The 24881-nt window shown below is 40.3% G+C and overlaps 1 protein-coding gene across 2 annotated transcripts in view; it reads left to right on the top strand.

Moving 5' to 3' along the window:
• The window catches only part of LOC121513348 (thrombospondin type-1 domain-containing protein 7A), a 365219-nt gene that overhangs the window by 284662 nt on the left and 55676 nt on the right, over window positions 1-24881 (top strand). For both annotated transcript variants that reach the window (XM_041793044.1, XM_041793043.1), the window contains 3 exons: window positions 1769-1884; window positions 2456-2573; window positions 16727-16872. In XM_041793044.1, the coding sequence (XP_041648978.1) occupies window positions 1769-1884; window positions 2456-2573; window positions 16727-16872 (380 nt within the window). The remainder of the gene's footprint in view (window positions 1-1768; window positions 1885-2455; window positions 2574-16726; window positions 16873-24881) is intronic.

Genomic DNA, 24881 nt, shown 5'->3' with positions numbered 1-24881 from the left:
GCATTGATCTTCTCCTGACTGAACTGTTGTAACTCCCTCTTTTAGCACATCACTAAAAAAATCACTCTTTTGTCTCCAACTTGTCCCGAACACAGAAGCTAGGCCTTGAACTGGTTTTAACAGATGACATGACGCTCCTATCCTTGATTTTCTCCACTGACTCCTTGTCTCTAGAAGAATGAAGCTCTATGGGTCTTGCTCCATGTCACATTGGGGCAGTCTATTTAAGCTGCCAAATTTCCAGTCTCGTCTCTGCTCTGCAATTGCCAGCTCTACCCTGAATTACTACTGTGCTCTTGCTTTCAACTCGCCTCCACCACAGCATTCATCTGAAGGTTCTGATAGGGGGTTTAAGATGTTACCTCATCACTCCTACATTTTTGCATGGGTTTTATCTATCTATCTATCTATCTATCTATCTATCTATCTATCTATCTATCTATCTGTCTATCTATCTATCTATCTATCTATTTTTTTTTTTTCGTTTTATATATATATTTTACTGGTGCTTAATCAAAGCTTTTTTAAAGGTTCCGGTGTCTAAATGGTGCCTGAATTGGTACTTTTAAGAAAAAAATGAATTTAGTGCGCAGCTGAATAAGGGCTGTCTTGGTATTATTAATGATTTAGAAATAAGATGCCATTAAAACATACAGTATAAGTAAAGGAAACAGGAGTAACAGGGATTGTGTTGGTTTGGTGAGGTACTGAAATGAAACATCAAAATCTATCTTGTAAACCGATACGGTACGTGTCAGATGTGTTGGTACCGGTACTATGCTGGGACCGGGTGTTGATGTTTTTGTCCACTCTTGGGTTAGATACTTCAGCCATACAGTACTAGACTGTTGTCGTTGAATGATGTTGTTGCTCTAGATCAGCGTTACTCAACCCTGCTCAACAAAAGAGCCAAGTTGTTGAAAAATATCTTCGCAAGAGCCACAATCTAAGTGGTGAAAGGTGGCAAAAATTACTTGAAGTGGCAATAAAAATTAGTTAAAGGGGGCAAAATGCCACATACTGGGTGAAAAGTGACAAAGATGAGGGAGAAAAAGTGGCAAAAAAGAGCAGAAAGTGGCAAAATTTGAGTAAGAAGTGACAAAAACATGTTGCGGGTGGCAAAATAAAGATCAAAAAGTGGTAAACATGACAAAAAATGAGTGGAAAGTGACTAATGTGGGCAAAAGGCAGCAAATGGTGGGAGAATGGGCAAAAAACAGAAAAGAGTTGCAAAAATTTTGGAAAAAAGTGGCATTTAATGGCGAAAGGCAGCTGTAATTGGTGAAAAGTGGCTAAAATGGGGAAAAAATTGCAAATAGTGAAAGCAGGATAAAAGAGTCAACAACTGGGCAAAAAGGGGCAAAAAGAAGTGACAAAATTGGGCTTAAAGCAGTAAAAAAGGATTAAAAGTGGCAAAAAAAATTGCAAATAAGGGCAATAGAAATATATAGACAACTTTAAAAGTTGACAATGAAAGCCAGCTGTATAAGTGTGGGAATCAAACTGATGAGTGTGACTTGCAATGGGGTCAAAGTTTCCCTTTATTTAAGGTTTTTTGGGGGATTGATATTTCAAATAAAGACATAAGAGTCGCAAATCATCACAAAAGAGCCACACGTTGAGTATCACTGATCTAGATACTAAATTGCAAAAGATTGCAGGGATGCTATTTCAAGTGTGTATCTATGGGCCTTAACAGTATTTATTGGTAAGCATCCTGAGCATGATCTCAATTTGTAAGTGTCCATATCTTGTGCTTGTTTTCCAGAGTGGAGCACATGTCAGCTGAGTCCTAACGCTGTGTGCGGTAGCGGCATCAAAACCCGGATGCTTGACTGTGTCCGCAGCGACGGCAAATCAGTGGACATCAAATTCTGTGAGGAGGTGAGCCATGTAAAAACATCCTCATGCCTGCTCTTTTTTCTTTCTTTTCTCCATCTTATTTCCTTGACATCCTAATTTCTCTTAATGACTTGATCACATCAGTCATTACTATATATTATTCCACCCTTGCACTACTATTAGGCCCATAGGAACATAAAATATTCAGATGTGTTCCCACGCAGTGATTGCTGTCATGGCTTCAGGCTGAGGGTTTAATTCATCCATAATGTGTCTCGGCTCTCTGTAATTGTAGCCGGCGGGCTGAGGCACAACGTCCCCACAGCTATTTAACCCCTGGCCCACTTCATCATCTGGCTTGTTCACAAAAACACATGGTGTCAAAGAGGCTTCAACCACAATATTCAAACTCTGCCGGCCTGTCCTGATGCTGCTCGGCAAAGCCTGTCCCCCTAATAGAACAAAGGCTTCTGGGAATTGTAGTGCAAAGGGGTCAAGCAGCTGTCAGGCTGGAACAGATTGAGTTGGCTGTGCTGTGACTGTTCGTCTTCATTTTGAGTGATTTGATGATGAGTCATGACTTACTCCTCTTCATTTCTCCCGTGTGCTGCAGCTGAATTTGGAGAAGAAGTGGCAGATGAACATCTCATGTGTGGTCGAGTGCCCCGTCAACTGTCAGCTGTCAGGGTGGTCGGACTGGTCTGAGTGTTCTCAGACATGTGGATTAGAAGGTAAGATCCGTGATCTATTTTCTGCTCAGGAGTGTGATCAATATTAACTGTCCAAACTGTTGTTGGCATTTAGTTGACATTTTTGTCCAGAGATATTGGCACTGTGTCCCAAAAGTCGGACAGGACTTACTGACAGCAAGAAATGTGTCGACTCTACTAACTAGACACCTTCTCTTAATACAAGGCAGGTATGGCTGTAGGATTATAGTTTTGTGCCCATGTAATTTGTTGGACCTGTAAACTGCACCAGTGTTAATTTTGTCATCTAAAACTATGACTATAAATATTCATCGACAGCCTTATTTTTGACAAAGACTAGACTAAAACTAACAAAAAGATCTATGATCACTAAAACTGACAAAACTAAGCTTAGTTTTTTGCCAAGATGACTAAAACTAGACTAAAATGTAATGTAGTTTTCATCAGACATTCAAAATCTGTAACAGACATGGCAGACTACATTGTGGTAACGACCAATCATCATGACAGAAGTGGTGATGTTGGAGGTGCTGGGCTAGACAACTCAGAAAGAAGACTATAAACAAATATACTATTCTGCTCCTGCTTTGCTGTACAGCTACTAGCATGCTCGAATGTTATCCATTGAATAAAGACCCAGGAGAATAGTGGATTTAAGGGCTTCAGCAGGTCTGGGCTATATGGCTTAAAGTTAATATCACTGTATTTTTGTCGTTTATGAAACTGTATTATTTTGATGAACTACAAAATCAAAAGAAATAACAAATTTAAATACATATTAAGGTGTTAAAACCCTTTCCCTACTGTAAAACAAGCCTGTGAAGGCATAAGCAACCCATTGCCTAGCATAAGATCATAGATAAAGGATTCGATAAGTCTCTGTGTCTTTACTTCTTTGTTACTACACCTGTAGTTTTAAGTTTCATTTCTCTCCTGCTGAGGTGTGCTAAGCCTCAGCATTCCCTGATGTAAGTGTTCACAAAAAAACCACTTCTGAAAAACATTTTTTAAGTAGAATTCCTTTTTTTTTAGAATTTACTACAACATAAAACCTAAAAATTTTATAGAAATAACAGCTGTTGCCTTAAAAATATTTTTAAAAATCAGACCCAATAACTACTGTGGGCTTGTTTTATGCTACTGATCTTCTTAAGTCTGTGGTGCGACTGCGAGACTGCAACTCAGATCATTTTCATTTTCCAGTCTTGTTATGTATTTTGTCTCGAGTGAGGTTTCAGGAATACAAATCTCACACATGTAGGATGTTGCAAAAGGGAAGAGTGTGGCAGCAGTAGGTACTCCTTTTTCCACTCCAATCTGAAATGCAGACAATGTCTTTGACTTGAACTGCAACAGCAGCGTTTAATCTGAGGTGGCATCAATGAATTGCTCCTCTTTCCTCTTCTACAGTGCTGAACTCATGAGCTGGTGTTGCTTCGCCTTGCCTTGCCTTGCTTTATGCGACCCCCCCAGTTGGTCATGACTCTCACATGGCCACTTTGGAAACCACTGTACTAACATATTAAGATCATTTAGAAAGTTAAGATCCAACTCATTTAACAAAGTTAAAATACACACATAATGTATGTAATGTTGGTGTATGACATCTCTGGGCTTGTTTTGTACCATCTGATTGAGAATCTCATTTTTAACCCTCTGAGACAGAGGTGGTCGTATACAAAAAGGAAATACACAGATTTTTTAACAGTTAAATAACTTTTGAACCACAAAAGCCTCTTACTTTTTGAACCATTGAAACCAGCCATTGTGCTGTTCCAGTGATGCTATCCATGCCTTCATAGATCTTACTGAGGCTTTTCTAGCAAGCCTGTAATTTGGATGACTCTCCAGGGTATCTAAAGATCAGATTCACACCATTAAATTTGACATGGAACATCTTTTTTATCTGTTTTAAATCAATTTGTGATTGTTTCTACTGCTAGCAGCTAATGCTAACCGCCATATTGCATTCCCACACTACTCTGTGTGACTGGCTGTAAAAAACAATTCCTGGCTGTTCCGTCATTGCATCATTATGTTACCTGACTTGCCAGATGGATTTGTTTCACTCATCCATCTTGTAAGCATCCCATAGATAGTGTTAGGGAAAGGGCAGAACCTTTGAAAAAAAACTTGAACGATGGTTGGATGAAAGTTGTGTCTGTCACGGCACGTGGCTTTGTAGCCCCAAACTGAGGTGCACCGCTACCAAGGAGTAAACTCCATAGAGAGCTGCATAACATGAACCATGGTGACTATAGACATGTCAGTACACGACTTTTAATGTTTTTAAGAAAACAACTCACTGCTGTTCTTTGTTCTTCTTTTAGCAAAGAAATGTTGCCAAGTTCTGATAAAACTGGCGCTTTAGCAGCATCCATGCTAATCTCTTCGCCATAATTGCACCGGCCTCTTGTTGCTGCTTGCTTACGTCACACGCTCGAAAGTACTGCCCCTTGACGCTGATTGGTCCTGTCACTTTCTGACCGGGTCCAAACTGTTCAGATGGGAGCTTTGCAAGATGAATTGGCCAGTGAGAAACACAGAAACTGGCGAATCCATCTGCTTTGCAAGGTTACAGATTACACAGAAGACAGCTTTAACAGCTCATAATGGAGAGAAAGAGAGCCTGGATGTGGTCCTCTGTGACACTGCAGACAGGAACCACTTTGAGTAATGGCCCGATGCAAAACAGAGCAAGGACTCTTTTTGTAAAAATGGGAATATTTGAAGATTTTTTGTCACAGAATGTTTTTTTTTTTCACTTTCTCGTCCCCAAGAGATGGATGAACAAGTTTGTGCAAAAAGTCTTAGTCATTGTCGTTTACTGTGTGTGACACATAACAATCTTTGGATTTTAATTTCCATTTAGTTTTTTCTTTTGTCTGTATAGTGCCACAATTTTGTTTTAAATTCAAGTGACATTACTGCAGCACACATATTCTTAAAGCACAGGTGGTTTTGAATAAAAGGATGTTTAGAGCTTGACTGTGCACCAAGGGATTGATGTTTACAAGCTTTTTAAGACAAAAAGTCCAGGTGAGACAAAATTGTTTAAAGCAGCTTGGGGTTTGATTCCATTGTCCATTGACCACTACTCATTCAGATGTAATGTTTTTACCCATAAAGGGGCAGGACCAGCACTGGTCTCATAAATGTGATATTATTTCAGAGCACTGTCATTTTACTTCTTTTCAAAAAAATCTATGGATTTGTCACTGGGTAAAAAGCCATTGTTTTCTGGTATTTAAAATACGTTATGTTTCTGTTAATAGTTTTTCCACACAATGTGAAAATGACTTCAGTAGTTGCAGTTTTACTGTGCTCCTCTGGAGAATAGCTGTTAAACTTGTTGTTCTTTATACCACTGCTGTCATCATTAGACTTAATGCTTTGGCCTCCAAGAAGCTCAGATTTCTGAGCTTAACCTTGGCTTACATTGAAAATTACTTTCATTTCCACCAGCAAAATTGATATTAAAGATTAATGTGGTGAGGATTTTATGGCTGAAGATAAGTTTACAGAGTTTTTTGCTGACTTGGATGCTCAGCTGTATTTTTCGCAGCCAGAGTAGACAGCCAAAGAATGCGAGGTCAAGGCTGCTGCTGCTTGCAATGCATTCTGGTACATTTAGTTTAGCACCGGCACAGCTCCAAGAAAAGAAGACCTTAGTTAACCTGGTTAGTCGGGCAAGCACTGAAGACTTTTGTGTTAAATGACTGCATTCACTATTATTACTTACTGAACATTCACATAAATGTGGCAAATATTCCATTTTAGCCTTGTTTTACAGTGATGGATGTTTTGATTTTATCTTGTTATTGCACCATTTACATGGAAGAATAGGTTTAGTTCACAGCAAAGGCAACAGCGAGAGTAGGCATAGAGAGGAAGGACAGGCTCAGGGATAAATAATAAAAGCTACTTTAATTAAATCCAGTATATAAATGTAATCAACATGCTTTTGACAACTTATTACAAAAAATGACACTGACTCAGTCTGACTGAGCTCGGCCGTCATGGTGGCAAATGTCCAAACACATCCAGTCACTGAATTAGTGGCCGACACAAGGGCCCAGTGATTCAGCTAAATGGGGTTAATCTCTTAAACCTCACTGGTCTGCGGTTGGTTCAGGCTTTACAAATTCATGCTGTGCAGCCAAACATTGCCCACTATGAGCCAAATTACTTCAAAAATGTGTTCAGAATGCTGCCCAAGGCATCAAAAATAGCCCAGTCTGATAAGCAGGGGCAGCACGCCATTGAAACAAACCCTTAACATGGAAATGGACTCTGCTTTACTCGGTTTGAATGAAATCATACAGCTCCAACAACAACAAAAATAAAAATCCATTTACTGTGTATTTAACTGTCTAGTAATGTAGAAGAAGTAGGGTAGAAAAACTAGATGTCTAGATTTAGGTATCATTGCATAACAAAGCCCCGACCAAACATCATTATGTACATCCATGTGGTCACACAAATAATTGCAAGTCGATTTTATATCCTCTGATCTTTTGCATGATAATGCCCAAAAACTTTCTTTTTAATTTTGCCAGTGAGTCCCCAATTGTCATTTACAGCTCACTTTACATGGAAAAGGGGGTAGGGTAAGGAATGAGTGTGTGATTACAGACACAAGCATAGTAAAATAGTTAGGAATTATGACTCACATGAAAAAACGTAAAAATGCATTGTGAAAATATCACATCACCTTTAATCATTTTCAGTTATACAGTTCTAATTACTAGCAAAAGTCAGATTTATGAACCATCTGGTAAGTGTGTTACATTGACTTGAGTTAATATAAGCATGTAAGTTTCATAATCTCATAGCAGACAAAGGCTACCCCCACCCGAAATCTTTGGTGTTCTTTTTAGAGGGTGCTGGAAAACAATGATTTAGACAAAAAGATTTGTGTAGTTTGATTCAACAACAACTGTTGTGGCCATTTGCATGAATCCATCCATCCATCTATTTAATCATCCATCTATACATCCATCCCTCCATCGGTCCCTCCTTCCATACATCCATTCATCTAACCATCCATGCATTCATCCATCCATCCACCTGTCCTTCCTTCCATCCATCCCTCCCTCCCTCATCCATCCATCCATCCATCCATCCATGCATGCATGCATCCATCCATTCATGCATGCATGCATGCGTCCATCCATCCATCCATCCATCCGTCCATCCATTCTCTAATCAATCCATCCATCCATGCATCCATCTATGCATCCATACATACAGTACATAGATTATATATATAATCATCCATGCATCTAACCATCCAACCATCCATCAGTCCTTCCTTCCTTCCTTCCTTCCTTCCTTCCTTCCATCCATCCTTCCATCCATCCTTTTTCACTCAACTCTAGCTGGGTTGCGGATGCAGCAGGCTTAGCAAGTTGACCTAGACATCCTTCTCCCTTGTGACATTTTCCAACTCCTACTGGGGGAACCTTAAAGCCTTCCATGAGATAAATATTACTCTGGCGACTTCTTGGTCCACTCTGGTGCCTTCTTCCTGTTGGATGCACCTGGAAGACCTCTACAGAGAGGCTACAGGGCGCCTCCTGATCAGATGCTCAAACCACTTCAACTGAATTCTTTCAGTGCAAAGTAAGGAAGGCTATACTTCAAGCTTCCCTTGCGATATCTGAAATGATTCTTTTGGTCATTACTCCAAAGTTCATGATCACAGGTGAGGGTTGAACATTTACCTTTTAGCTCAGCTCCCTCTTTACCATGATATTTGAACTCCTACATTTAAGTCAGAGACTCACTCCCCACCTGGAGAAAACTATGGACTTGGACTTGGGGATGCTGCCCTCTCTTACACAAACATACAATTCACCATGTCTAGGCCTTCTTTTTTTTTTTTTTTTTTTAGAAGAAATTGATGCTATTTACCTTTTATAGTCAAGCAGTTCTTATGATAGCACTGTCGTGGCTGTCTTATTTTACAGCTCCACCATGTCTCACCAGTGGTATGTTTTTCTAGCACCATCCAGGAGGTGTTAAAAGGTTTTTATCCCACAATCACCTGCTGGATGATGAATTAGCTGGTTGGTACGATCCCAACTCCATTAAACACTCAAGTGCAACACACAAGTGAGTCAGTGATTATGTCCAATATCAAGGGCCACATCTACCTCTGGTGTGCTTAGAATAAACACAACAGTGGCATGAAGTAGGTGATAATAACACTGTTAATGTGGTGGGATAATGTGAGGAGGCAGACCTGAGGTTTATTATCATGGTTCTCATTATAACCCAGCTGATACTCCAGCTAATCGTTCTTTGGGTGATGTAGCTTAAAAAATGAGCACCTGGTTTTTCTGTTATTTCAGTTCCTGAGCGTGTCTTTTGAAACATAATTATCCTGAATTTCATGTTGCACAAAAGCACATTTTATTCTGCACCTGAGAAGAGCAAATACGAGTTTTTGTTAAGTCATTTGAGCTGCCTGTACTCACTTTTTTCTGATTAGCTCATAACTCATAGCAACAGGCTGCTGTCCCTCGATAAATCACTGTCATTAAGAACACACCGTTACCAAGAAAAGCAGATGGTTGCTTGGGACATGGCTCTTATCACAGACTCTGGTGGAACAACTTTGATCATATTAATCTGTGGAAAGAAGTCTGGTTGATTTGATGTCAATCTGTGAGAAAGAGGATAATTTAAATGGTAAAAAAGTGGACTCAAGACATGAAAACTTCACAATTTCAGATAAATCTACAAAACTATAACCTGAAATGTCTGGAAAACCTCCCAAAGACGGCGTTTGGGAAAGGGCAGAGCCTTTGAAAAAAAACTCGGGGGGTGATTGGATGAACGTTCTGTCTGTCACATCTTTACGGGCCAATCAGAGCAACAAAACACATTACGTCGTAGCCATAACGCAAACCATGGTGACTGAAGACATGTCAGTACACAACTTTTAATGTTTTTAAGAAAACAACTCACTGCTGTTCTTTGTTCTTCTTTTAGCAAAGAAATGTTGCCAAGTTCTGATAAAACTGGCGCTTTAGCAGCATCCATGCTAATCTCTTCGCCATAATCGCACCGGCCGCTTGTCGCTGCTTGCTTACTTCACGACTCTTCCGCGCCCGAAAGCACTGCGCCACGATGCTGATTGGTCCTGTCACTTTCTAACCGGAACAACCTAAGGGGCAACTAGGAGAAAGTTTGTGGCAGTTTTCTGTGATCTTCTTCTCTCTTTTGCTGCATTTCTGTGGAAGCTATACAGCACCACATACAGGCTTGGCATATATACTACAGTGTTTTCAGTCATCTTCAGTGGTTCCGTGCTTCACTGACATTTCCTGTAAAGACCCCATGTTTATGGAAAACTTTTACAAAATGAAATGGAAATATAATCTTTTTGTCTTTCTGTGGAAAAGGCCTAAAGCTACATCTGAACTAGTAGCCTCACAAGCTGCAGTCATTTGCAACTGGCTTCCTATACAACCAAACCTTGCACGTAACTATCCCAAACTCATGGTGAAGTAGGTAAGGAGAAGAGCAAAAACAGTTTTCCACCAAGGAAAACTTTCAGTGCAGCTCTTTTTTCTTGTTTAAATAGAGAAGTGTGGCTCAGTTCAAGCAAAACTGCCACTATAGCTACATTCAAGCTTATCGCTCCACCAGCAGCCATTGTCTGTAACATCTTCCAGTACAACTAAACCCCATCCATAACCAGGGCAAACTCATTCTAAAACAGATTGATAAAAAAGAGGAAAACATATTCCTCACCATGAAAAGCTTTTTCAGTGCATTTCCTGGAATCTTGTTTTAATGAAGAAATGTGGTCCAGTTCTGATAAAACTGTCAATATAGACCAATCCTACGGCTTATTTGTGGGCGCTGCCATCTTGAGCAGCAGCCATTACTGCGGTGGAACTGCGGTGTCCACTACCATCTGCTGGCTGTAACAGCGGCAGAGATGTTTGTAATAAAAACCTTACAGAACCACAAGAATACTGTAATCAGAGGGCTATGACTTCAATTATATTTCACACATTAAGGATTTTACTGATGTCTAATGTCTATTTAAAAAATAAAGTAAACAAATGTGAAATAAGGTCCAGAGTCTACAGTAGACTTTCGTAACTGACCAACCTCCAGAATTCACTCCTATACCACTATCGGGCATAACCATTATTAACAGCAACAAAACGGACAAAAACACAAACACTGATCCAGTATCATGTCTCACAAGAGCAAGGCTGTAGCCACATCAAAATTCCACCTGAGTTCAAGATAATAAAAACTGAACCCAACGTTAGCCCGAGCTGACGATCCTAGTTATTACAGCCTGTCTTTTAACACAGATTACACATGACCAGAAATTAAAAATGACTGATAAAAGTCATAATTCCATCTATCTGTTTGTAAGTTGAATAGAAAAGATCAAGTATGGCGAGCTGCTTCTTATTTACCTTTTGTTGCATTTCACACATTAAACAACCAGTAGCTTCAGTAAACTCCCAGTTAGGCCATAGCTTATTAGCTAGCATCAGCAGCTCACAGCCACATATCCTCCACACAAAACACCAACAAAAAAACTCTGCATTTCAAATGAACTATGTTGCTCACCGATTGACGATTTTGGTCCTCATAAGCTGATGAATTCACCTGCAACCACTGTTCACCTTAGACTCTAACATCCAGCCATCATACTTTAATTTGAGTAGCATCGCCATGGAAAGAACAATGGGTCAGTAATAGTTAAGTGTTGTCCTCTGCTTGTTGATAGTTTAGTGCTGTCTTTTTGTCATTTATCCCTCCATCAACTGAAGTTACTTCTTCACTGCTGTGAGCCTGGATAGCCTTTAGCATGCTAACCAGCTCCTACTTCCTGTTTATCTCATGAATATTCAATTAGCCATGTGCTGCTTTCATAGATCAATGACTCTTTCCTCCACCTGTCTGGGAATCTGTGTAGTCCCTAAGGTGTCATACAGGGGAACACCCGGGGACACCCCCCCGAAGTAAGGGCTTATGCTCAAAACACTCACTTTTTTTTCAAAAGATGTAGTTTTCCACTGCTGTTATGGCAGCCTAAAACTGCACATGTTCTCCCAGATCGCCCTGGCATTGTTTTTTATAGTGATAAAACAAACATACTTCGGTTTATGTTGATTCTTCGGACTGCTTTCATGCAAACGTATGCTAGTTAAGGGGCTTTTTCCACCACAGTAATGGCGGCTCGTCAGCTTCCGGTGTTTCTCCGGATTTGTCTATACTGTAGCTACATATGAAGTCATCTCTACACTGGTGGCAGCCATTTCTACTGTCTTTCAATACAGCTAAACCCCGCACGTAGGTACTGCCTCATTTTTAAATGACGCTGATTGGTCACGTCCGTTCCCAGACCTGGGAAAGTCATTTTGGATTGGAACTTTGCAAGATGGATCATGGAATCTGGCCAGTCCATCTGCTTTGCAAGTACTCTGAATAAAATGGCTCCAATTCCTAAATGGTAAATGTCATATGTTTTGAAACCCCTTAAATAAATGCTGAAAGTCTACTCAGTTACATCTTATTTTATTTTTTATTTTTTACCAAATCCATTGCAGCACTGAATAGAGACAAAATGATGACAAATAGTATTGCTGTCCAAATACTTGTGGACATAATGATAACCACTCTCTGAAACTGAGGTTGTGGGTGCTGCCAGTGCAAAAACTGGTGGCTGTGCACACAGGCTCTAATTCAACAGAGCCAACTTCATGCTCCAACACTCTAAAACATGATTGAACCTGGAGCCTTTAATGTCAATGTATTTGAATTTAAAGTAGAAAGGTACAATTTAAAAAGAACATATAGTTCTGGAGGAACCTGCATACATAAAGCTTTAGAAAATATTTTGACTTAAAGAATCCTTCGCCCCGGGTTTGCCTGAAAGGATCCCATTTCCTCAACAGCTTCCTGTGCATCTACATGACTCCACACTGAAGCATTGTGTGGCTAAGTAAAAACATGCACGCTCAGCAAAACTGAAAAAAGTCCTTTATCAGACACTTCCTGCTCCCACTGGAGGCATTTTGGCCAGAAAATATCAGAGAAAAAAGAGAGGAAGTGTTTATTTTAGAGGCGTTGCAGTCTTCCCAAATGAGCGGTGAAAATGTGTTCCTCCTGTTGCCGGGTTGTTGTTCCGGCGGTTCACAAAAATTGATTCTGTCCCATTACATCTTCCTGCTCCTTGGGGCTGCAGGGAGCGCTTTGAAGAAGAGGCAGTACAGCGATAGTTTCTAAATCACAAGGAATAAGATAAAAGTTTAAGGAAGGCTAAGGGAGCAAGAGGGGACCTTATTTGATGTCTCTGCGTGTGCGTACGGGTGGGTTGTTCTCTTGGTGGAATATAGAATGAGGTCTTACCATATGTGAGCGCGTAGGAAGGCTGATTTGTGTTTTGTGTGTTGAAAGGTGTCGCAGGTTGGCAGAGGTTTACTCTGAGGTGAGCAGATTGCTGGCTCTGCAATGTGAAAATAAAGGAGCGATGTGCAGCAAATGAAGGGTTGTGAGGTTGGAGAGTGGGTGATTTCAAACAGGTAGACATGAAGGATGCATTTTAAAACGTGCGTGTGCTCGCGTGGGGGTTTCACTGCAGAGGTTTCTAATTCATAGCAACAGCTCTGCGCTCAAAGCGTCTCCTAGCTGCTATAATTTAGCAGATTTATCTAAAGAGTGTTTTCTGATTGATGCAGAAGAAAAACATTTCGCTCAAGTGGACTAGGAACCAATCAGCATGGCAGGGAAAAAGCACAGCGGTTCAGGCTGTTTGTAAAATCCAGCTCAGTTAAGTGAAGTACTCTTGTGTGCAGCAACATTAATTTACACACATGCTCTCCAAATGAGCTGTTTACTAAGGAAATAGATGATTGCTGTGTGGTAAACCACAATGGTCACTGCATGAGCCAAATCTGTTTGTTTCACTGTGGAGTTATTGTGCAGAAAAAAACAGCCACTTTACACTCCGTATTTCTGTGTTATTGTAGAAAAGAAATCACTGAACATTTGTTCTGGTGAATTACAGGATCCTTGTTAAAATATTGTGTGAGAGAGAGTGAGTCAGAGATGAGCCCTTTGTTGCTGAACTTGTTCCAATTTATTGCCCAAATATTTTTTCTCTTCAACCATGCCATGTGAAAGTTGTATGGTGGTGCAATCGTGGGGAAACAAATCTTTGAAACACAAATAAAGAAGAAAACCCAGCTTTGTTTTTCCCTGTTAAATCTGATTTTTCTACACAGTGAAGCCCCAGCTGTTTGGTCTATGATATTTTCTATGTTCAGTCCCACATGAATCTCATGTTTAACCTGCATGACAGATGTTTATGCAGTCTTTGTTTTAATTGTTTTAAAAACAAGTAGCCTGTTGCTGTTTCCGCCATCATTTGGTGTAGCTTGTTGCCACAGGATTAAATTTCATTTCATTCTGTTCCAGTGCATGTAGGACACCTTAGGTGGCTTTGACACTAAGGGGCCAGTCCTGGATCCGAGTGCACTTGAGCCCAAAGTCAATGCAAACAAATCATGTTCAGGCAACGGCACGTCACTGTGGACTCTCGCATGGTTAGGATGACCTCCAGTTTTCACATACAGCGACCTTGATCCGCCAGCGTATTGTACTGTGGAGCAAATCGCACCCTCTCTAGTCTATCAGAGCATTTCCACAGCCGGCACTCCAGACTGGCAGCGGCGCATGCCTGGAGCATCACTTCACTCCACTTTGTTCGAGATACACTGCAGGTCTATTTCCAGTGCCGGCTGCTGCCAAACCACATCAATATCTGTCGATCAGAAAGCTCCAAAAAAGGAAGTTACAAGCGTAGAATATCCGGTTCTTTCAAAATACAACACAATGCACTGACTCCCAGTCGCAAATCATCACTATAACAACATTATGTCTCATCCTGCAGCAAGAGCAAAGGGTCACCAAGAGGTTAGTGGGTCACAGAGCTACAACGGTGCCATTGAAGAGTAAAAGTTCACTTTTGAGGACATTTAGCCAGAGAATTATACATAAAACCCCAAATCCTGTAAGCAAACACTAACTTTTCAACTTCCTATTGTACTCATCCAATGGCAGAAGCAATAATATCATGGACTTATACCGGAGAGAATGATAGATCAACCCCAAAAAGGTAGAATAGTCCGCTGTTGACATACTATTCCTTTGTGAACTCATTGTTCTTCTGTGATCTCTGCCTGCTGATCAGGGCACAGCGCTCTGGACATATTTTTCATATTTCATATTTTTCCTTAATAAAAGGTGGAAATCATCAGAATCAAGTCAACAAACGGTCTGTTATGACTCACCTCAAGGTTGAACACAAGTTGGAGTCAGTGAGATGAGATGCAAAGGCAATTAAAGTCCCTTGTCACCTCAAAAACCACTGTATCTGCGCAGTGCGAGCTCATTAATCCTCTGAGCTGCACATGCATGTGTTGATACTGAGAGTAACATTGCCAGCATCTTAAAAAGTGATTTTAAATCATCCATGGCGGCAGGATGGACTTTTTTGTTGGGTTAAAACAAAACACAATCTTCACTCAGGTCATGACCTGAGTGGTTGCCATGTTGGTTTCTTCTTCTCCTTGGTGGAGTTTGTCTTTGTCTGTTGTAGAGTTGGTAGGAACATCAAGATGACTCTCTTTTCTTAGTTTCTTATGTAATGTTTGGATCCTGTCATGGAAATTGTGGAATCTGCCATCTGAAATAAACAGATAGAAACTCTGTGGATCTGTGATGTGATTTATTTGGTGACACATCAGAAATACAATAAGCAACAGACTGACTAACACTATGTCAGTGACATTTAAACAACTTCATAAAAAGTGCCACTACTCTGTGTTTCCAACAGAAAAATGATTTCAAAAATATGAATGCTGAGGATTTCTCCACAATGATACATTTTACACTGTTTTTGCTGACTTCAGTATTCAGCTGTTCTTTTTACCAGCCAGAATAGAGGGCTGACAAAGGCAGCAGCCCAAGTTTAAGGCAGCTACTGCTTCCTTGCAATGCATTCTGGTGCTTTTAGTTTACTGCTGACACAGCTTCAAGAGCAGAAAAACTTAATGTAAGAGGTCAATTCAACAACCACAGAGAAATTTTCTTTGACTGATCATGTTTACAATCAACACCTACCATCAGTGTTTCATTTAACCCCTTCTCTCATAGTGATAAATCATCTGTTTTTACCCCTTTTTACACTGAAAATTGATCCTCTCAACTTACAACTTTTATGAAATTTCTGGCATCCCATTTTCACAAATCAAGGGGTCCGAATCAGGAATTTTCAACACTGCACTCCGTCCGTCAATTCATACATGCATCCATCCATCCATCCATTCATCCATCCAATCCATGCATGCACCTATCCATCTATCCATCCATCCATGCACCCATCCTTGCATGCATGCATCCATCCATCCATCCATGCACTCATCCTTGCATGCATCCCTCCATCCATCCTTCCATGCATCCATCCATCCATCCATCCATCCATCCATGCATGCATGCACCCATCCTTGCATGCATCCATCCATTCATCCATCCTCCATCCATCCATCCATCCATGCATCCATCCATGCAGGGCTGGGTTGGGATGGCAGCAGGCTTAGCAAGTCAGCCCAGACATCTCTCTACCCAGCAACATTTTCCAGCTCTTCCTTAGGGATTCCAGAGGAGAAATACTATAATCCCGTGTCCTGGAGTAGGACTGGAGCAGGAGTTATTTTACTGGGAGTGGGACCGGATGTTCTTTTATTCTGGTTTGGGGATTGGGAGAGGATTATTTCTGTGGGTGTGAGATGGGATAGGAATAAACATTCTCTCCCGTGTCCCCTTCTACATGGCTGAGAGGGGCATTTGTGGAAGGTCCTTGTCATCACCAGAAAGAAAGAAATAAGAAATGGAGAGAGGGAGCAACATGAATAAATGAGTGCTTGATAAATTAATAAGATTAAGCTGATTTCCTCTTCGAACTTAGGCTGAGCTTCGTAAGTTATAGGACTTGGTATTTAAATGGGGTCAGCTCAGAAACCTCTTAAGTAATGAGTCACATGATGACTTTTAGAAAACATACGTTGATGGGATAATGTCCTTTTCAAGCACAGGTGATCTCACTGTCTTTGTTTGTGTTTCTCCCTAAGGTAAGATGTGGCGTCAGCGATCAGTGGTTCAGGCCTCTCAGGGCGATGGCCGGCCCTGCCCCTCCCAAATGGAGCAGTGGAAGCCCTGCCCGGTTCGCCCCTGCTACCGCTGGCAGTACAGCCCCTGGTCCGAGTGTCGGGTAGAGGTACGCCTATAAATCACGACATTATACAATAACCCAGTGACATTAATTATTAACGATCACATCGACCACTGTCAGCTATGAGAAACGCAGCTTTGACAGGTCCCCGCCTCTTCTGAGATCAATACTCACAAGAGTTTGAGCCAAAAGTGGATTTCAGGGGACAGAAATCTCAGCACCTTGCAAAATAATAATGGAGTCTTTAGTATTGATGAACAACCCTATCAAATCCCCGCTCATGCAGTTATTTTGTTAGATGGACGCTAAAAATCAATCTAATGCTCTTGTAATGCTGATACATTACTCTAAGCTGATGCCCGTGCCAAGATATTTGGCAGCAGTTACCCTTCATTTTGCATCGTGAGCCACCAGGTCACAATATTAAAGTAGTCTGCTGCATCTCTTTATGACAGAACTTTGCAGGCACAGGTGCAGCTTAACGGGCACAATGAGTGATCTGTCAGCTCTGCTTATTCATCTAGGTCATTCTGATTCCCTAAATAAACTCTGTCAACTGTCCCGTAATCTCAGGCTTCTTTTAAAGGACAACAGGCAGGAACAAAGACAGAAGACGTCAATGTTTTCTAAACCACATTTTCTGTCATCTGAGGTCAGCCAGGATTCATTCATCTCACATTCTATCTTGTTATTGAGATATTCTGCAGACTGTCTGCTGGTTTTGAAGTCCTGTTTGATTTGGAAACACCAGATTTTTACCATGGTAACGGCAAGTGAGCAGAAATAGCCCCTCTGCAAGAGTCTCAGAGGAGGAAGGGTGTCAGAAAAAAAATAGAAGAAAAGCTGGTGTTTATGTTTACAGTGCAGTCAACAAACTTTGCTTTATATGTAGAATAATGTCAGAGAATAATACATTTAAAGGCGACTGAAGTCAGTTTTACAAGCAGTCTCTGAGTTTAGAATCTTCATTTTCTTCTTTACTCTTAATATACATTCCTCCATCATCCGCCCCTCTTTCTAAATCTTTCTTTTACTCTTCCTTCTCTTCCTTATGCTTATTTTTCTTCCTCTTGCTTAGTCACATTTTTCTTACCTGAGGTTTTATTGTTTAAAATAATAAATAAAAATAATTGTACTCATCTGTCTTTCCTCATCCTTCCCTTGCTTCTCCTTTTTCTCCTCTTCCTCATTCTTCGTCTTCCTCCTTTTCTTCTACTACCTTTCTTCCTCCGCCTTTTTCTTTTTCCTCGCACTCCTCCTGGCCATCTTCTTTTTCTCTCTTCTTGTTTTTCTCTTTCTTCTCAATTTCCTCCTCTTCCTCATTATTATTCTGCCCTGTTGCCATGCCTCTTCTCCTTGATCTTCAGCCTCTCCTACTACCCCTCAGCCTCCTCTCCCTCCTCTTTTATTCCCCCTTTATTTTATTTCCATTCCTCCTTCTTCACCTTCTCCTTGCCCCCTCCTTTTCTTCTTGTCCTCCCTTTTCTTCATCTGCCCCTCCTCAGCATCCTCTTCCTCCTATCCTACTTTTCCTTTTCTCCTTTCTTTTCTTTTTACTTCTTCTCCTCATCCAACCTCTTTTCTCCTTCTTCTTCTCCACCCTATCCTCATTTTTCTACATCTCCTCTTTTTTACTTCCCCTCCCTCTTCACTTGCTTCTCATTCTTCTTTTTTTCTCCTCTTCCTCATTTTTCCTCTTCCCTGTTGCTTTGTCCCACCCTCCTTCTTCTCCTCGTACTCCATTGTCTTCATTTCAGTTCAGTTCAGCTCAGTTCAGTTCAGCAGGCTTTATCGGAATGGAAAACATCAGCCCAAGCAGAATACTATTTTTAAATGATAATAATGATGATAATAACAGAAAAAAATAAGAATTATAATTGGCACCATGCAGCTTTTAACATAGTGTGCAGTAACATTTGCACACCGTTGCACTTCCCCCAGCAGATATGGGATCTTGTGCTCATTGTTGACTCTGGTGAATTCTTTTTGTTTGCTGGTGAAAAATGGAAAGATCTCACCTCGGATGTCCTTATTTAAAGTCCAGGTGGTTAGAAAGTGACGCTCTGTTTCCACCTCCTGTTGGCTGCAGTGGGTGCACAGTTTTCCCTCTTGAGGGATCCAGCCTTGCCTGTGGTGATGTTTTTAATACCGTCATACCCTGCCCAAATTTTACTGGGGTATATGGTATCACCACTAGGTGTTTTAAAAACATATTATACATGCACTTATCAGCGTGCATGTGCAAGCAGAGCGATAGTAAAAAACAATGATAGTCATAAGGCAGAATTCACAGGAGCACTGTAAATTAGAGCCCTGCGCAGGACTGTTTTCTTCATCCCGCTCCTGCCCGCTCCTGCTGAATTTCTGACCATTACTGCCCGCACCCGCAACGTGTGTGTTACACTCCCGCCCGCACCCGCAATGTCTATGTCCACTCTCGCCTGCACCTGCAAAACCCTGAGAATTCATGCCCACACAATAATAGAGATGCATTGATTTTGTGTCTTCTCCCATCCTGAAAGAGAAAACACATTATTTTATAGGCTATTAATAAAGATTCATGGGCAATGCTTAATTTGTAGCTAAATCTTCAGGACCCGTAATGCAGACCATGTGTTGTTCTGGTGGTAAAGGGGAAACAAAAGTGTCACGGAATACATCAGAAATGAAAAACAGTGCCTTGTGCAAAAACAGGCCAAACAGATCATGTGACTGCAAACAACCTATTAATCTAAATGATTCAAAAAGAATCAGCTGCAGAGAAGCATGTACAATCGGCCATCGACGGAGAGCATCTCTCTCCCTTACTCTCTCTCTGAGCAGCAGCTGTCAGTCAAAACTGCCGCTTTTCAGCACCAAGGCCAGCTCATTTAGCCACTCTCAGCATAAACATGACATAACCAGGGCAACTAACATAACTTTGACAACACAAAGACCTGCTTTTTCAGTTGTAATAATTATATATGAAACTGTACTTGTCTAGCCATTTAGTATTCAGTAGTAGATATTAATCTGTTATTCCATCAGAGCTTGTCTGCAGAAAAAAAACTTGTCAGACTTGCCTTGTTTTCTTTTTCTGTTGTAAAGACCTTGTTTGAGCTTATTTTCTACATCATTTGTTGACTCCATCATCCTGTTGCTAGGCTTCATCCTGATCCCACAGTGTTTTTTTTTTTAGCCACCCGCTCCTGCCCGCAGCAAAGTTCAAACCGCCCGCTCCCAAGAGATTTGCGTTGGGTCCCGCCGGGTCCCAATGCAGCCCTCTACTGGAAGTAATTTATAGCTTAAGTATTGCTCTTATACTGAGGTAAACTGAGCTACAGACAGAGGAGCAAACAAAGTTCCTCTCCATTTTCTCTCCATCATTTCCATGTGCTTTTAGACAGATGCAGCTAGGCATTTATTGTTATTTATTTTCGTGATGTGCTTCATCCAGCCGTGGCTTCACTCCAGAAGAATTTAAAAAAAAAGTCACAGACTACTTCAGAGTCTAAAAAAACTCCTAATAATGATAAACTTAATCTACATTTCACATAAAAAGCAATAAAGATAAGTTTAAATTGTCTTTTAAAACCTTTGATGGTTTTAAGTGTGTTTGGAGTTGCTACTGCAGGATGCAGCACATAAGGTTGTCAATAAACTTGATCATTTCTCATCATTGATCTACACCCAGAAAGAAGAATTAAAGTGTTTTTAAACTTTCATTGTCTTGTTTCACATTACAGCCACGATTAACAGTTTGACTAGAGAAGACTAGACCAGCCCTGTACAAGCTGTCCGTGCCGTGGAGATAGATATGCATCGCTATACTGTATATGTGCGCTTGTCACTAAATTATCCTGCCATTATTAACAGGAGTTCTTAAACCACTTCTAAGGCATCTTCACACATACAGTGGTGCTGCAAGTGGAAATGGACACCAACTTTCAAGGCATTTATATCAAATTGTGCTCATTAAGCGCTATCTTCCTGATGGTGATACCATGGCTATTTTTTAACACCCCAGGTTATGGTTTTACTGCCCACTCCTATTCTTGTTTTTCTTCTCCATCATATCCTTTTTCTACTTCTCTGTCTCTCTTTTCCTTATTCTCTTGCCTCCCTCCTTCTCTTTATTCCTCCTCCTTGCTCCCTTCTTCTTCTTGTGTTCCTTTTCCTCTGCTTCTTATTCTCCTCAGTCTCTTCCTCTTCTTTTACTTTTCTTTTTTCTTCTTCTTCTCTTCATCATTCTCCCAATTTCTTTTCTTCATATCTGCCTTTCCTCCTCCTCCTTGTCTTGCCTCTCTTTCTTTTCCTCCTTATTCTTCTTCTCTGTCACTTGTCCTCCTCCTTTCCTTCCTCCCCCTTCTCCTCTTCATTTTCATCCTTGACTTCTCATTCTTCTTCTTGATCTACTTCTTTCCCTCCCACCTCCTTATTCTCACCTTCCTCCTCCACCTTATCCTTCTTCATTTTCACTTCCTAATTCATTTTCTCTCCTGCTCTTCCTTCCTCCTCCGTCTTCTTCACATTGTTGTCCTTCAGCTGTCGTTTTATTACTGCCATACTAATTTTACTTTGTCTATGTGTCTGAGTATTTAAAGCTGATCTCCTAATGAAGAAAGCGAGCATAGCTTTTTCTCTTCTGTGCACTCCATTAATCGTTATTGTCTTATCTCCTTCTCCTGTGGCTGCCTCTTCTACAAGCCCTCATCTGTTTCATCAGCTGAATATGTTAACTAAGAGGCAGTAGTCGGGTTTGCATTAGCTCTAACTTGACCCAGCTTTGACACCGTAGTAGAGCGAGATGTAAACAGGCTTATGATGTAAATCTGTAGCAGTAAGGCTAGATTTCATGCATGTATCATTTCCTTATAAATCCCTTGTGTGGGTGAGGGCAGACTCCGATTCAGACACTGAAACCATAAACAGAGAGATAATTACTGATTATTCTGTAATCGAAACACAACTGCACGAAAAACTTTAGCTATAAGAGTGAAAAACTGTTTTAAAGACCTAATTGTCAGTTCTATTCCCACTAAAATTGAGCATTAGGCTAAAGGTAATTAGTTTGTCTATGAGAATTCCATAAAAACTGGATTTCAATGCATTTAGAGGCTGTAATCTCACAGCAACAAAATGTTCTTTTAATGCTTTAAACACAAAACCCTGATGTGTCTGCAGCAGCAATTACATCAACAAAAGAGATGACACAACTGCCTTTTTTGCTGATGAACTGAATGAAACTGTGCCAAGAAAAGAGAAAAATAATGAGATTTTTATGCAGATTTAATTACATATGCACAAGTGATTTTCTTTATTATTTTGATGTTTGAATTTGAACTGTTAAAAGTTAAAATTTCTGTCTGTTCTATCAGCCTTCACTGCATCAAAACAATGAAAAAGAACTTTTTGTTTTGCTCCACTTTAAATCCGTCTGAAAATTAACATTCAGATTCAGACAAGCGTATCGATCCCAAGAGGTCATTTCTTTACAGCTCGCCCACGTTCACTGCACATTATTTAACATTCAGCTGAACATGTCGGCACTTACAGACCAGCAAGCAGAGGTCAGAGAAAGATCACATGATAAGTTACATAAGTTTAGATACATTAGTGCAATAACAGTAAAATAAGCAATAAGATGGAAGTCTGAGGAGTTAAAATGTCAACGTGATGAGAATGATGGATGATGAGGATGATGTTCTTTGACAATCTCCCAGAGGAAACACAAGTCTCTTTCCTGACTCCAATGATCCTGGAGCAAACCGCAACGATGCTATTCAGGCTGTTTTTGTCTTTAATGGACAAACAATTAAACCAAGAATTTACAAAATATTACAAAAGGCTTTTAAGGAAGGCACAATAAGAGTTATTTAAAATTGTCTTGTTACCCCTAACCCCTAACCCTAACCCTCAGGCATCACTTTAATTTACTACCCTTTAAAGTCATTAAGGACAAAAATGTCTTCTTCCAAAAAAATACTATAAAAAACTTAACAGATTGATATTTTTTTTCTGCTTTTTTTGCATAAATCTCTTAAGCTGGGTGTATACTGTGCGATTCCAAGCTGACGGTGCGACGGTCGTTGAAGAATGTCATCTCACACTGTGCAACTGAATCGTTTACAACACACAACGATCACACACGAGTTGCATGCTCACACTGTATGATCTGATGGTCGTGCACGACCTGAGTGCTCACACTGTGCAACTGAAGTCGGGACTGTGACAGAAACCCACAGTTTCCTTTTTTAAAAGACTCACACACTCAGGGTGAAGTGTCTCCATTGATTTTCTCTCTCTCCCCCCTCTATGTCTCCCGCTGTCTCTCCCTCTCCCGCTATCTTTCTCTATTCCGCACACACAAACATCATCACCATCTGTGTCTGTGAGCTGCAGGTCTGCAGATAGGAATATTTCCTGCTCGTTTATTTACTTTATTATAGCAGGGAGCATCAGAAAGTTATTCCAGCCGTTGTCATAGTAATTTAGGATGTTGTCTGACCGTTTACAAAGGAAAACAATCCCCTCAAAGTTGTTTATTCTGTTTGTGTTTCTGCTGTGACTGTGAAGTGTCAGGAGTTGTACGACCACAATATCAAACATGCCAGAAATCCTCACGATCATTTGGGAGCTGGTCGTAGGGTCGTACGGCAGGCTGTGGTTGGTTGTCATAGGCCCCTGTACACAGCATGAGAAATGATGCCGATCCGACTGAGAGTCGCACGACTCCAAAGGGAGTCGTGCAATTCCAAATTCATGGCTGAATCGCAGGAAAATCGCACAGTGTACACCTGGTTTTAAACAACTTCAGCTGTGTTCAAAATGACCAAAGATTCAAGAGATTCATCTGACCATCCTGTATTCAAACTGGCTTTTAAAGGGTTAAAGTCCTGAAAATTATTCAGTATTTGATTGTTTTAATCAGAACTGAAGTTGATCAAAAGATTTGACCCAAAAAAGCAGAAAAATAATAATGTATACTATTTTTATTGCCAGTTTTGGAAGTGGACGTTTTTGTCCTTAATGACTCAAAAGGGTAATAAATTTTAAATTGGATGGTACACAAAAACTAACGATGCATCAAACGTAATATTTTGGCTAATCATTGACATATCCAAGCTGGACTTAGAAATAATGCCCCAGCCATCCAACATTTGGTTTAAGGAAGATGTCATATTTTTTTTTCTTTTTTTCTTTTTTTACAAAAAAGCACCGTTGACTTTAAGTAATCAAACTGGCATTTAAAGGGTTAAAATCCTCAAAGTGATCAAATGTTTGGTAGTTTTGAGCACAGCTTAAGCTGTTTAAGAGATTTATGCAAAAAAGCAGAGAAAATATTAATCTGTTACATTTTTATAGCAGTTTTTTAGAAGTGGATATTTTTGTCCTTAATGACTTCAAAGGGTAGTAAATTTGTTTCACATTGTTCCCCTGACATATTAGAGCAATTGAAATTTGAATTTGAAAATTTGCCAAGAAAGAAACTTTGTTACAAAAGTACTAACACAGCCGAAATGGGGAGCAGATTAAAAGGAAAAATTTGCCCAAATAAAGTAAAATGTCCCTAGTGATGCATGAGGGTTAAATAGTTCAGCTACTTCATTAGATGAATTCTCTGCTGTCCTTGTTTGATAACAGACTCAGTGTTAGTATCATACTCAACTATGTTTACCAGGATATTGTTCCCAAGTATTAATAGTTATATCCTGGTTTTGGTCATATTTGGAAATGGCATTTACATGCACCCAGAGAAACCTCAGATTGCTGCATCTTATCTGAGCATGCAACTGTGATGTTTACTTTTCACAACAGAAACTGCAGCAAATTTGAAATCTGAGAAAAATGAGACAACTGTGGCTGATTGCAGGATTAGCACTGTTACACAGTGTTATTGCATTCCAGATATGGTGTTTTCACTTCATTTCCAGCATTGCGAGAGAAAATGAACAGCAAATGCTAAACATATCCTCACCTCTGACTGGTGACAGCCTGTCTCTGCCTCTGCATACAGATGAGTGTCAAAAACTGGTATCTACATGGTACCAGTACCAACACATCAAATACCTACC

The sequence above is a fragment of the Cheilinus undulatus genome, linkage group 8 (assembly GCF_018320785.1).
Source record: "Cheilinus undulatus linkage group 8, ASM1832078v1, whole genome shotgun sequence".
Taxonomy (NCBI): Eukaryota; Metazoa; Chordata; class Actinopteri; order Labriformes; family Labridae; genus Cheilinus; species Cheilinus undulatus.
The sequence above is the reverse complement of the archived record's forward strand: the minus strand, read 5'-3'. Positions and strand labels throughout refer to the sequence as shown.